Source organism: Mobula birostris, chromosome 12, assembly GCF_030028105.1.
Source record: "Mobula birostris isolate sMobBir1 chromosome 12, sMobBir1.hap1, whole genome shotgun sequence".
Taxonomy (NCBI): Eukaryota; Metazoa; Chordata; class Chondrichthyes; order Myliobatiformes; family Myliobatidae; genus Mobula; species Mobula birostris.
The window spans coordinates 71,887,077-71,902,877 of record NC_092381.1 but is presented as its reverse complement, the minus strand read 5'-3'; the positions used below and the strand labels follow the sequence as shown (position 1 = coordinate 71,902,877).

At 42.9% G+C, this 15,801-nt stretch overlaps 1 protein-coding gene across 3 annotated transcripts in view; it reads right to left on the bottom strand.

Moving 5' to 3' along the window:
* The window catches only part of acot11a (acyl-CoA thioesterase 11a), a 131,696-nt gene that overhangs the window by 67,837 nt on the left and 48,058 nt on the right, over positions 1-15,801 (bottom strand). For all 3 annotated transcript variants that reach the window (XM_072274088.1, XM_072274089.1, XM_072274090.1), the window contains one exon: positions 3,289-3,358. In XM_072274088.1, coding sequence (XP_072130189.1) covers positions 3,289-3,358 — 70 coding nt within the window. The remainder of the gene's footprint in view (positions 1-3,288; positions 3,359-15,801) is intronic.

Genomic DNA, 15,801 nt, shown 5'->3' with positions numbered 1-15,801 from the left:
GGGATTGAAAACCAATAAATCCCCAGTACCTGTAGATCTGCAGTGCAATGTTTTGACTAAAGATGTTGAATGTACTGGCTGTGATCTTCTAAAATTCCATAGATTCCAGAATGACTCCCACAGAATGAGACCCTCCACTGGATGGGGTCAAACATGAGGGCTGCGTTTCAGCTGTCTACAATTTGGTCACCAAATTACAGGAAGGATATAAATAAGGTTGAAAGAGTGCAGAGAAGGTTTACAAGGATGTTGCCGGGACTTGAGAAACTCAGTTACAGAGAAAGGTTGAATAGGTTAGGACTTTATTCCCTGGAGCGTAGAAGATTGAGGGGAGATTTGATAGAGGTATATAAAATTATGATGGGTGTAGATAGAGTGAATGCAAGCAGGCTTTTTCCACTGAGGCAAGGAGAGAAAAAAAACCGGAGGACATGGGTTAAGAGTGAGGGGGGGAAAGTTTAAAGGGAACAGTAGGGGGGGCTTCTTCTCACAGAGAGTGGTGGGAGTATGGAATGAGCTGCCAGACGAGGTGGTAAATGCGGGTTCTTTTTTAACATTTAAGAATAAATTGGACAGATACATGGATGGGAGGTGTATGGAGGGATATGGTCCGTGTGCAGGTCAGTGGGACTAGGCAGAAAATGGTTCGGCACAGCCAAGAAGGGCCAAAAGGCCTGTTTCTGTGCTGCAGTTTCTATGGTTTCTATGCCATAGCATAACATAGCACAAGCCAGAGCAGTATGATAAGGAAGGCAAGTTGTTGCCCATGTAGCATGCTCCCCCTCTCTATGCAGTTGATGAATCCAAAGGAACGGTAGGTACTAATACAATTTACATCAGTAGCATCGTAGGAGTTGCCAATCAGCATTGAATTCAACATAGGACTGCCTTAGGGACTCTAGCTCTGGATTATTCCTCAGGCTTTACTCCAGAAGCCTTCGCCATGAGTGGAAATAACCTCAAGGCAATGGAGGTTGGAGATCAGAACTTCCCTTCTCCTAGGTAAGCTGCCAGCCACGGCTAATGAGCCCCATCTGCCAGAAGCAACTGGTTTTAAGGCGCCAGTAACCCACGTTTGCCCCTTTGCCTGTCAGTAGAAATGGTTCCGCCAGGGTTAATAACTAAGCCGCACGTGAAGGCCAGAATCTGGACTTGGTTGTCAGAGGCTATTCAAGACACACACCATTAGGAGCATTTAATAAGTAGTGGGAGCTTATCCCACTATCACCCTCCAGGCTCTAACAACCTTTAGGAACCTTCTCAGAATGAAAGGGAGCAAATATAAATTTATAGTACTTAATGAAAGGTGGGAAAGAGCTGGCAATGTGGCAATCAAAAGCTGGCAAAAGAATAAAAATTAGCTATATAGCCAAGCAAGTTGTCACTCTGCTGTTCAATTAATATATCAAAGCAATCGTTGTTTGAATTATTTTAAAACTGAATTTCTTAATTTGAAATGATTAGAGGCTATTCAAGAAACTGACAAAAACACAGAAAACTGCAATGCCACAGGCAATCACCCACCAGGTTAGGAAAACAGGAGTAAAACGGATAACCTGATAGGGCAGGCAGCAGAGGGACCTCATGTTCCAACTTGCCTCAAACAAGGCACACAGGTCTATTTTCTCTTCAAAAGCAAGGTTAGTAATTTGACTCCAGAAAAATTTGTTGCGCATTGTGGAAATTTACCAAGAAAATTTACATGTAAAAATTATTTAGCATAATGATAATCAAGTACAGCAATCCCTCAAGACAAAAAATTATTATGAGCTCACTATCTGGAATAAAAATGAGAGTAAGAGTCAGAGAGAGCAAGAGAAAACTCTGTCTAGTTCTAATTAGTGAAACATTTACTATATTTCTCTCTTAACAGATGTTGTCTGACCTGCTGACCATTTCTAGTATTCTCTATTTTGTTTAGTTTTCAGCATCTGCAATTTTTTTTTGCTTTTCAATAGCTGATATGACCTTTGGCTTTGACTCCATTTGTCATGCAAAATATCCACCCCATCCAGCATCCTCAAACTCGTCTGTCTTAAAGGGATCACCCTCAGTCCTTTAAGATGCAGAATATGTCTGTTCAATCATTCTTCATGGGCTAAATCATTCATCTCAGGAATAAGTCTAGTGAACTCCGATTAATCAGTTTACTCAACCTAAGTCTCACTATTTCATGAGCCTATAGGTCTAGACTGATAAAATTAAACTTGCATTTGCATGGTACAAGCTGCAAGATATTTAATATCCAATTTTGCATTTGAAGTACAGCTATTTTTGTAGCATAAGAAAATGAAAGTGCTAATCTAGAGTGTGCAATTAAAGTGCCCAAAATGGATTGTTAAGGCATTTTAATAATATTCAGCCCCTAAGACTCAATATTCAAATTCTTCTGTGTCTGAGGAACTAGGGAAATATTAACATTCTAGAAGACATGCAACAAAAATAAATAGATCTACATTAAAGTCTGCATTAAAGGCTTAGCAGCAGATTTTCCACAGTAGTCTGTGGAAATGAATTCCATAGACTCACCAGCTCTGGCTAAAGAAATTCATACTTATCTCTGCTCTAAAGGGACGTCTTTGTATTCTGAGGTTGTACCCTCTAGTCCCAGAGGCTCGCACTATTGGAAAATTCCTCTCCACGTCCATTCTATCTAGGCCATTCAATATTTGATTGGTTTCAATGAGATTCTCCTCAATTTCCTAAACTCCAATGAATACAGGCCAAGAGCCATTAAATGGTTCCTCATACAATAACCCTTTAATTCCCGGGATAGTTCTCGTGAGCCTCCTCTGAGCCCTCTCCAATGTCAGCACATCCTTTCTTAGATAAGGGGCCCAAAACTGCTCACAATATTCCAAGTGCAGTCTATCAAAATCCTTACACAGCCTCAGCATTACATCCTTGCTTTTATATCCTAGCCCTCTTGAAATGAATGCTAACATTGCATTTCCCTTCCTTACTACCTGCAACCATCATGTTAGCTTTTAGGGAATCCTGCATGAGAACTTCCAAGTCCCTTTGTACCTCTGATTTCTGAACTTGCTCCCCATTTAGAAAATAGTCTAACCCTTCCACCAAAGTGTATGACCATACACACCCCTACACTATGTTTCATCTGCTACATCTTTGCCCGTTCTCCTAATCCTTCTGCAAACTCCCTGCTTCCTCAACACTACCTAATATACTTTATGATGTCACACTATAGCATCAGATTTTATAAAACACAGAGCATTTTTTCTCAATTATTGGAACAGAATTAAACACTTTGGAAAATGAGATTGTTACCTGAGGGTATACTCAAAGTCAATATCATCCATTGAGGCAGTAACACACGGGCAATTTGCATGTCTCTCCGCTGCAGGGTAGGGATGAGGGAAGCAGGAGATAAAAAAAAAGCATTGTCAACAAAAAGTATCAATTTAAAGCCTAAAATTTACTCAATCATTTCAGGCAAAATAACGTAACAACATATGTAGGATAAACATATTTTGGCTCTGAATGCTGCCTGCACTTTTCATTATGAGGCATTCCAAAAATTGAAGCCATCAAATTTCCTTGAGTAGGTAATAAATCTGCTACTCCCAAGATATCTCAATGATATCAAGGGTTTATGAATAAGGACACTGTAGATTCAGAAGCCCAGTAAGATACACATCACTATGCACATTCATTAGGTCATAAATCAATTAATTCTTTTACAGGAATTGTTAGAGTACAAATACTGACAGAATGAAACGATCTGAAGTCTGCCGGCCCGGATGCAAGGACTTGTACTCTGGTTATGATGGTGCTGAGAAGTAGTGACACTTTGCACACAGCTCCAATGGAAATCATCAAATATTTGTGTTTAAGACTACCACAGGTGAAATCCACAGTCACAGCCATGGGTACTTTAGTAAGCAGCATCATTTCCAGACGTTTAAAAAAAACCTATCGAAACTAAAAAATCAGTTTACTCCAAAAAACAGACTCAGATCGTGAGCGTAGTTCCCTTTTAAGAAAATGGACAGCTCGGTCTTTTAAAGGTATAGGAGGTAGACTATGCTTTATGATTAACTCGCCATGGTGCACAGATGTGGCAGTTCTATCGCAGCCCAGCTCACCTGACCTGGAACATCTAGCGGTCAAATGTCATCCTTTTTATCTGCTGGGGAATTTTCTGCCATCATCCTGGTGGTGGTGTATATTCTACCTCAAGCCAATGTAAGGCTGGCCTTGGTGGAGTTGAGCACTGTAAATGACAGATACGAGACAACACAACCTGATGCCTTCCCTATTACTGCGAGGAATTTCGACTACACCAGCTTGAAGAAGTCTGTGAACAACTACCACCAACATATTACCAGTGGAACCAGAAAAGCCAACACACTTGATCACTTTTATTCCACCATCAAGAATGCTTACTGTGCCATCCCACATCCACACTTTGGAAAATCCGATCACCAGCCTATACTGTTCCCAACATATTGGCAAGTCTAAAGACCGCAGCACCAGTAGTGAGAACCAAGAAGGTATGGTCAAAGGAGATGGAGGAGCACATACAGGACTGCTTTGAGTCAGTAGACTGGACAATATTCAGGGATTCATCTTCGAATCTGAATAGATATGTCACAGCTGCCATTGACTTCATCAAGACCTCTGTAGATGAATGTGTGAGTGTGTTTGAGAACATACTGTTCATATCAAACCAAAAGCCATGTATAAACCAGGAGATTTGTAGTCTGCTGAGGGCTAGATCTGTGGCATTCAAGACCAATGCTCCAGAACTATACATGAAGTCCAGGTACAACCTATGAAAGCTTAATAAGAGTGAGAAAACAAATCTGATTGAGGTTAGCTGTGGGATCAGGTGCACTTCAGCTCTGGTAGGGTTTGCAGGTCATTACTTCCTACAAAGTGAAACTGAACACCAGGAATGACCATGATGCCTCACTTCCAGATGAGCTCAACGCCTTTTATGCACGCTTTGAAAGGGAGAATGAAACCAGACCTGTGTGAACCCCTACAGCATCTGGTGACCCTGCGATCTGTCTTAGAGGCTGATCTCAGAACATCCTTCCATAGAGTGAGCCCTTTGCGAGGCATTAGGCCCTAATGGTGTACCTGGCGGGACTCTAAAAACCTGTGCCAACCAACCGGCGGGAGTGTTCAAGGTCACCTTCAAACTCTCACTGCTGCAGGCAGAGGCTCCCACCTGCTTCAAAAGGGCGACAATGATACCAGGGCCCAAGAAAATCAGGGTTAGTTGCTTTAATGACTATCACCCAGTGGCACTCATATCTACTATGATAAAATGCTTTGAGAGGCTGGTTACGGCCAGAGTCAACTCCTGCAGGACCTAGTCCTGCTACAATCTGCCTATTGTCACAACAGGTCTACAGCAGATGCCATTTCAGTGGCTCTCAATGACTCTCCATTCAGCCTTCGATCACCAGGATAATAGCAATACTGACGTCAAGCTGCTATTTATTTACTACAGCTCAATGTTCAACAGAACCATACCCTCAGTTCTAATCGACAAGCTTCAACATCTGGGCCTCTGCAACTGGATCCTTGACTTACTTACAGTCAATGCAGATCAGAAATGACATCTCCTCTTTGTTGGCGATCAACACCGGTGCACCTCAAGCATGTGTGTTCTTCTCTACTCTCTCTACATCCACAACTGAGTGATTGGGTGCAGCTCAAATGCCATCTATAAATTTGACGATGACACAGCTATAGTCAGAATTTCACATGGTGATGAGAAGGTGTATAGGAGTGAGATAGTCAGCTGGCTGGGTGGGGTGTAACAGCAACCTCGTACGCAACATCAGTAAGACCAGGAAATTGATTGTGGACTTCAGAAGGGGAAAATCAAGGGAACACACATCAGTCCTCATCAAGGAATCAGACCTGGAAAGAGTGAGTAGTTGCAATTTACTAGGTTTCAACATCTCTGAAGATCTATCCTGGCCACAACATATCGATGCAGTTAGAAAGAAGGCATGATCGTGATCGTGACTGCATTCTATTAGGGGTTTGAGGAGATTTGCTATGTTGCCAAAGACACTCGCAAATTTCTACAGATGTATCGTGGACAGCATTCTAACTGGTTGCATCACTGTCTGGTATGGAGGGGCAGCTGCATGGGATCGGAAAAAGATACAGAAAGTTGTAAACTCAGCCAGCTCCATCATGAGTACTAGCTTCCCCAGCATCAAGGACATCTTCAAAAGGCGATATCCATCAAAAAGGACATACACCCCCCAGGGCATACACCCCCCCCCCCCAGGGCATACACTCTTCTCACTGCTACCAAAGAGTACAGGAGTTGGAGGTCACACGCTCAACATTTCAGAAACAGCTTCTTTCCCTCTGAATGGACAATTAATCCATGAATACTATCTCACTATTTTTCTTCTCTTTTGTTACACTACTTATATATATTAATTTGTATTTTTTATTATATACTGCAATGTACTTCTGCCATATGTCACGTGACCGGCAACAATGAATTATCAATTGAGGCAGGTTTTATAAAAACCAAACAAATATTTATTAAACTCTGCTCAACAACAGCGAAAAGTATTCAAACGACTAACTTAACCAGAAGTTAACTGCTATACAGCAACTCTGGAACAGTTCTTAAAAGGGTAAATTCGAAAACAGTTCTTAAAGTGGTAAATTCGAAAGTCCAAGTGATTTAGATTAGATTATGAGGACACACAGTCCTCTTTTATTGGACGAAGGGTCTCGGCCTGAAACGTCGACTGCACCTCTTCCTAGAGATGCTGCCTGGCCTGCTGCATTTACCAGCAACTTTGATGTGTGTTGCTTGTCCTCTTTTATTGTCATTTAGTAATGCATGCATTAAGTAATGATACAATGTTTTTCCAGAATGATATCACAGAAACACATGACAAACCGACTTAAAAACTGACAAAAACCACATAATTATAACATATAGTTACAACAGTGCAAAGCAATACCGTAATTTGATACAAACAGACCATGGGCACAGTAAAAGTCTCAGAGTCTCTCGAAAGTCCCATCATCTCACGCAGACGGTGAACCTCCAGTGCCACAAACTTGCCAACGCAGCATCCTGGAAGCATCCGACCAGAGTCCAACTCCGAGTCCGTCTGAAAACTCCGAGCCTCCGACCAGCTCTCCGACACCGAGCACCAAGCACCATCTCTGCCGAACGCTTTGACCCCGGCCCCGGCAACAGGCAATAGGCAAAGCTGAGGACTTGGGGCCTTCCTCTCCGGAGATTCTCGATCGCACAGTAGCAGCAGCAGCGAAGGGGGCAATTCAGAAGTTTCTCCAGGTGTTACTCCGTGCTTCTTCATGTCTGTCTCCATCATATCAGGATTGTGCACGGCATCCTAGTTCACAAATACGATATCAATTCGGAGCGGCCACGTGTGCTGCGTCACGCCATCTTCTCCTCCCTCCTTTACACAGTCAATAAGGAAAGACTTCTCTGGAAACGGATTTCTTCAAAAATATGACGTTACTGCTGATTCTCCAAAGGATTCACGACGAAGGAAATAAAACGGCTTAAAGGAACTGACCTTTTCCTGGCGAGTGAACACTGCACAAGCTTCTCTGCTCTTGTAGCAGTAATCTCAGGTACAGGTCACTTTTCTGAAAGAAGACTTAATAAGGTAATTCCTTCATTAAACCGCCGAAACTCCAACTTTATTCCGATCCTTCAGGTTCCCGTCCTTCAGTAAGGTCTTCACTCTCCAATACTACTGTAAAGGTAAATCAAAGATACACCAACAAAGCTGGCAGCGATTGGTGAAACTGCCGGCACAACGATTTTACCTTACAATGGAAAGTAAAACTCGGTTTTAAAACCAAACTGTATCATGAAACAAATACTCAGCATAACGGAGTAACTAACGAAGTGAACAACTAAACTGAAACCTAACTGCATAACACCAGGGGTCTCCTTTATACCTGCTGAGAACAGGTCATCATGTGGCCTCACACTGGAGGGAGAATTACATCATGTGACCTCCACAAGACCATTACATCCTGCTCATAAGACAGGCATAAGATACCCATGGGGTATGTATCACATAAAACAACAAATTTCATGATATATGCCAGTGATATTAAACCTGACTCTGATTCCAACAAAGCCGGAAGGAATTGTAACTTTACCTCGCAGACTAAAATTCACCATACATTTAGGTATTCCACATGTACACATATGAATCATTGACACAAGGTACAACTGATAGCCTCTAAAGACAAAATTAAGTCCCTTGGACAAATAAACTAATATCTATAAGATTTCTGCTTTGTCTAACATCTTAATGCAAGCATCCTCAAATTTTTGGACCATAAAACAGTATGAAAAGAATGCTTCCGAACAAAAAAATCAAGTTTAATGCTTTTGCCATTGATGCCAGGAAATGAAGTTTATTTCTGTTTTAGGCAACTTGGTTCATTCTGGTACTCCCAGATCAAGTGTAGCAGGGTCTAGTGCAGAAGAAAGAGTAAACCAACCAGATCCCAGGGGATTAACTTGCACGGCAAGACTCAGCTCCACTCTAGTTCAGTCTCCTGCTCAACAATTTACTTGACGACATGTCAGAACAATGCAAGCCACACATTGTGTTTTCAACCACTCAGAATGAGATGGATTAGTTGCACACACATTTAAACTTCTCAGTGATTGGACAGAGATGAGGAACTAGTTTGAAATTTAATTTCACGTGACATCGTAATGCCAAGCCAGCAAAATAAACAGCTTCCAGTCAGTAGAGACTGAATACAAACTGATACTCACATGGTAAAAATACAATACACAGATGCAACTTCCTTGACAAACATGTGGAGATTCACCACATCCACACAAATGAGCAATTCATGTTCCCAGAAAACCCAAAGGAATACAGTGCCAATTAAAAGTTATGTTTTCTTCCACACTCATGCATCTTCATGCAAATGAGCCAAAACACATAGCTTTGGTGTTGTTTAGCCAGAACAGAATACAGTGAACTCCAGTTAATTGGGACACATCGGGACCAGGGCATTATCGGCCCAATTAAGTGGCCGCTCCAATTAGCCGGTTTCATGGGAATAATTAAAAAGGTATAAAAAAGGCAAACTCCTATTTAATTGAGCAACAATGTACTGTATGTATTTAAATGAAATACAGAACAAATTAGAACACTACCAATATCCCTACAGTATTATAAAACTGTGTATTAGTTTCCTAATAGTTCTTGACTGAGTTATCCTTTTTCCCATCATTTCGGTGGCCCTCTCACTCCTTCTCTTCTCTTCCCCCTGCCCTCAGGACCTGCCCATCACCCCACTGATTCCCCATCTCCTTCCCTTTATCCCATAGTCCATTGTCCTCTCCTGTCAGGTTCCTTCTTATTCAGCTCTTTGTCTTTTTCTCCTATTAACTCCAAGCATCTCATACTGTCCCCCCCCTCCCCCACTGGTCTTACCTATCACTTGCTGGCTTGTTTTCCATTCCTTCCCTCCATCTTTTTATTCTGGCTTCTCCCTTCTTCCTTTCCAGTGTCGATGAAGGGCCTCAGCTCGAAATGGTGATCAGAATCAGGTTTAATATCACTGGGACAGGCTGTGAAATCTGTTGTTACGCAGCAGCAGCACATTGCAATACATAATAGTAAAACTGCAAATTACGTTAAGTATATAAGTTAAATTAATTATGTAGTGAAAAAAAGAGAAAAAACTATATAGTGAGGTAGTGTTCAGGGGTTCAGTGTCCATTCAGACATCTGATAATGGAGGGGAAATGAAGGAGCTGTTCCTGAATCATTGAGTGTGTGCATTCGGGCTTTTGTACCCCTTCCCTGATGGTGGAAATGAGAAGATGGCATGCCCTGGCTGATGGGGGTCCTTTTTGAGGCATCGCTCCACAGAAGATGTCCTGGATACTGGGGATGCTGGTGCCCACGATGGAGCTGACTGAGCTTACAACTTTCTGCAGCTTATTTCAATCCTGTGCAGTGTTCCCCCACACCGGACAGTGATACAGCCAATTAGAATGCTCTCCACAGTACATCTGTAGAAATTTGCAAGTATCCTTGGTGATATACCAAATCTCTTCAGACTCCTAATGGAATATAGTCACAATCATGCCTTCTTCGTAATTGCATTGATATGTTGGGACCAGGTTAGACCCTCAGAGATATTGACACTGACACCCAGGAATTTGAAATTCCTCACTCTTTCCCCTTCTTATCCCTCTATGAGGACTGGTGTGTGTTCCCTCATCTTGAGCTACATGAGCTTCAAACACTGCAACAGATCAAGGAAGTGCAGAGTTACCTGATGTGGTGTTTCAGCAGGTAGTCACGCCCATTAGTCTAACTGCTGGACAATACCATTTGTTTAATTTGGTCTGTAATTGGGGACAAGAGCATGTGACAAGAGGTAGGTCTGGAGGAGCCTCAGCCCTAGAGCCTGTCCAACAGCTCTGAGATTCTTGCTCCCTATGAGGGCGATTGTGGTGTGTGTGCTTAGCCCACTGCTCTGCTCTCTATATACACATGACTGTGTGGCTAGGCATTGCTCAAATACCATCTATAAATTTGCTGACGATACAACCATTGTTGGTAGAATCCCTGCTGGTGACAAGAGGGCGTACAGGAGTGAGATATGCCAACTAGTGGAGTGGTGCCACAGCAACAACCTGGCACTCAATGTCAGTAAGACAAAAGAGCTGACTGTGGACTTCAAGAAGAGTAAGACAAAGCAGCACATGCCAATCCTCATAGAGGGATCAGAAGTGGAGACAGTGAGCAGCTTCAAGTTCCTGGGTGTCAAGATCTCTGAGGATCTAACCTGGTCCCAACATATCAATGCAGTTATAAAGAAGGCAAGACAGCGGCTATACTTCATTAGGAGTTTGAAGAGATTTGGCATGTCAACAAATACACTCAAAAACTTCTATAGTTGTACCATGGAGAGCATTCTGACAGGCTGCATCAATGGTTGGTATGGAGGAGCTACAGCACAGGACTGAAAGAAGCTGCAAAAGGTTGTAAATCTAGTCAGCTCCATCTTGGGCACTAGCCTACAAAGTACCCAGTACATCTTTAGGGAGCGGTGTCTCAGAAAGGCAGCGTCCATTATTAAGGACCTCCAGCACCCAGGGCATGCCCTTTTCTCACTGTTACCATCAGGTAGGAGATACAGAAGCCTGAAGGTACACACTCAGCGATTCAGGAACAGCTTCTTCCCCTCTGCCATCCAATTCCTAAATGGACATTGAAGCTTTGGGTAATATACAATATTTCTGATTAGATTAGATTAGATTATGAGAAAACTCAGTCCTCTTTTATTGTCATTTAGAAATGCATGCATGCATTAAGAAATGATACAATGTTCCTCCAGAGTGGTATCACAGAAAACAGGACAAACCAAAGACTAACACTGACCAGAACCACATAATTATAACATATAGTTACAGCAGTGCAAAACAATACCAGAATTTGATAAAGAACAGACTATGGGTATGGTTAAAAAAAAAAGTCTCAAGTCCCGATCGACTCCCGAGTCCCCGATAGCAGACGGCAAAAGGGAGGAACTCCCTGCCATAAACCTCCAAGGCACTGACAAGTGCCGATGCCTTGGAAGCAGCCGACCACAGCCGACACCGAGTCCATCCATCCGAAAACTTCGAGCCTCTGACCAGCCCCTCCAACACAGCCTCCCGAGCGCCATCCTCTGCCAAGCGCCTTCGACCTAGCCCCGGCCGCCGAAACAAGCAAAGCCGAGGATTCGGGGCCTTCTACTCCAGAGATTCCGGTTACCACACAGTAGCAGCGGCAGCGAAGCAGGCATATCAGAAGTTTCTCCAGATGTTCCTCCGTACTCTCTCGTCTGTCTCCATCAAATCAGAATTGTGCACGGTCCCCTACTTGACAGATTACAGATATTCACCGGAGAGGCAGCGTGTGCTGCGTTATGCTGCCATCTTCTCCTCCTTCTGATTTTGCACATTTTTAAAAATCTATTCAATATACATAATTGATTTACTTGTTTATTTATTATTATGTTTTGTTTTATTTATTTATTTTTTTCCTCTAGATTATAGAAACATAGAAAATAGGTGCAGGAGTAGGCCATTTGGCCCTTCGAGCCTGCACCTCCATTCAGTATGATCATGGCTGATCATCCAACTCAGAACCCTGTACCTGCCTTCTCTCCATACCCCCTGATCCCTTTAGCCACAAGGGCCATATCTAACTCCCTCTTAAATATAGCCAATGAACTGGCCTCAACTGTTTCCTGTGGCAGAGGATTCCACAGATTCACCACTCTCTGTGTGAAGAAGTTTTTCCTAATCTCGGTCCTAAAAGGCTTCCCCTTTATCCTCAAACTGTGACCCCTCGTCCTGGACTTCCCCAACATCGGGAACAATCTTCCTGCATCTAGCCTGTCCAATCCCTTTAGGATTTTATACATTTCAATAAGATCTCCCTTCAATCTTCTAAATTCCAACGAGTATAAGCCTAGTCGATCCAGTCTTTCATCATATGAAAGTCCTGCCATCCCAGGAATCAATCTGGTGAACCTTCTTTGTACTCCCTCTATGGCAAGGATGTCTTTCCTCAGATTAGGGGGCCAAAACTGCACACAATACTCCAGGTGTGGTCTCATCAAGGCCTTGTACAACTGCAGTAGTACCTCCCTGCTCCTGTACTCGAATCCTCTTGTTATGAATGCCAGCATACCATTCGCCTTCTTCACCGCCTGCTGTACCTGCATGCCCACTTTCAATGACTGGTGTATAATGACACCCAGGTCTCATTGCACCTCCCCTTTTCCTAATCGGCCACCATTCAGATAATAATCTGTTTTCCTGTTTTTGCCACCAAAGTGGATAACCTCACATTTATCCACATTATGTATTGCATTGAACTGCTGCTGGTGCTAAGTTAACAAATTTCACGTCACATGCCGATAATAATAAACCTGATTCTGATTCTGATTGTAGGATGGATGAGCAATCTGATCATGGCATCATGGTTCAGGGAACCATTTGGGGTGGTGGCGGAGGAAGAGAAAAGAGAAATGAGAAATGCAATTGAAATTGGGGATAGTACAGATGGGGAAATGGACACTACCTCAAGTACCAAGAGTCCCGAAAGCTGCGTTGCCTGCCTGGTACCCGGGTTTCGGACTTCTTATCAGACTTTTCATGCTGAGGAATTTGGAGTGGGAGGGGAAATACTCAGTTGTGGGTACCATCAACATACTGTATGCAGGAGGACTGGAGCTCTGCTGAGGGGACCTAAGCAGCTGGGCACTAAATTAAAAGGCAAAACCAATAAGGTAATAATCTCTGGATTGCTACCAGGGTCACGTGTAAATTGACATTGGGTCAATAAGATCAGAAAGCTAAATGCTTGGCTCAAAGATTGGTATGGAGAAGAGGGTTTGAATGACAGGCTGCACCTGAATCATGCTGGGACCAGGGCACAGACATAGACACAGACATGGATAAAATAACCAATAAGGAGAGTGTAGAAGTAATTACTGAAGTCTCTAGGATAAAAAAAAACTAAGGCAGAAAGTTTAAAAAGAAACCTACTCTACTGTCAAGATGAAGCCACACTCAGGTTGGAGGAACAACACCTTATATTCCGTCTGGGTAGCCTCCAACCTGATGGCATGAACATTGACTTCTCTAACTTCCATTAATGCCCCACCTCCCCTTTGTACCCCATCCCTTATTCATTCATTCATTTATTATTCTTTTCCCCCTTTTTTCCTCTCTTTTTTCTCCCCCTGTCCCTCTCACTATAACTCCTTGCCCATCCTCTGGATCCCCCCCCTTTCTTTCTCACTAGACCTCCCGTCCTATGATCCTCTTCTTTCTCCAGCCTCATATCCCTTTTGCCAATCAACTTTCCAGCTCTTAGCTCCATCCCTCCCCCTGTCTTCTCCTATTATTTTGGATCTCCCCCTCCCCCTCCCACTTTCAAATCTCTTACTATCTCTTCTTTCACTTAGTCCTGACGAAGGGTCTTGGCCCAAAACGTCGACTGTACCTCTTCCTATAGATGCTGCCTGGCCTGCTGCGTTCACCAGCATTTTTGTTTTGGTGTGTGTTGCTTGAATTTCCAGCATCTGCAGATTTCCTCGTCTTTGCGTACACAATACTCCAAGTGTGGTCTCATGAGTGCCTTTATAGAGGCTCAACATCACATCCCTGCTCTTATATTCTATACTTCTAGAAATAAATGCCAACATTGCATTTGCCTTTTTCACACTGATTCAACCTAGAGGTTAACCTTTAGAGTGTCTTGCACAAGGACTCCCAAGTCCCTCTGCATCTCTGCATTTTGAATTCTCTCTCCATCTAAATAAAAGTCTGCCCGTTTATTTCTTCCACCAAAGTGCATGACCACACACTTTCTAACATTGTGTTTCATTTGTCACTTCTTTGCCCATTCCCCTAAACTATCTAAGTCTCTCTGCAGGCTCTCTGTTTCCTCAACACTACCTGCTCCTCCACCTATCTTTGTATCATCGACAAATTTAGCCACAAACCTATTAATCCCATTGTCTAAATATCATTGACATACATCATAAGAAGCAGCGGTCCCAACATCGAACCCTGTGGAACTCCACTGGTAACTGGCAGCCAACCAGAAAAGGATCCTTTTATTCCCACTCTCTGCTTTCTGCCGATCAGCCAATGCTCCACCCAGGCTGGTAGCTTCCCTGTAATTGCATGGAATCGAATCTTGCTAAGCAGCCTCTTGAGCGGCACCTTGTCAAAAGCCTTCTGAAAATCCAAGTACACCACATCCACTGCATCTCCCTTGTCTACCATGCTTGTAATTTCCTCAAAAAATTGCAGTAGGTTAATCAAGCAGGACTTTCTTTTCAGGAAACCATGCTGGCTTTGGCCTATCTTGTCATGTGCCTCCAGGTACTCCATAATTTCATCCCTAACAATCGATTCCAACAACTTCCCAACCACTGATGTCAGGCTAACAGGACTATAGTTTTGTTTCTGCTGCCTCCCACCCTTCTGAAATAGCAGAGTAACATTTGCAATTTTTCAGTCATCTGGTACAATGCCAGAATCTATCGACTCTTGAAAGATCATTGTTAATGCCTCCGCAATCTCTCCAGCTGCTTCCTTCAGAACCCGAGAGTGCATTCCATCAGGTCCAGGAGATTTATCCACCCTCAGACCATTAAGCTTCCTGAGCACCTCCTCAGTCGTAACTTTCACTGCACGTACTTCACTTCCCTGACACTCTTGAATGTCCGGTATACTGCAGATGTCTTCCACTATGAAGACTGATGCAAAATACGCATTCAGTTCCTCTGCCATCTCTGCGTCTCTCATTACAATATTTCCAAAGGCATTTTCTATTGGTCCTATATCTACCCTCGACTCTTTTACCCTTTATATACTTAAAAAGCTTTTATCCTTTGATACTAATTGCCAGCTTCCTTTCATAATTCATCTTTTCCTTCCTAATGACCTTCTTTGTTTCCTTCTGCAAGTTTTTAAAAGCTTCCCAATCCTCTATTTTCCCACTAGCATTGGCTTCCTTGTATGCCCTCTCTTTTGCTTTTACTTTGGCTCTGACTTCACTTGTCAGCCACAGTAGTGTCCTTCTTCCATTCAAAAATTTCTTCTTATTTGGAATATATCTGCCTTGCACTTCCCTCATTTTCTCCAGAAACTCCAGCCATTGCTTCTCTGCTATCCTTCTTGCTAGTGTCCTTTTCCAGTCAACTTTGGCCAGTTCCCTTCTCATGCAATTGTAATTTCCTTTAATCCACTGA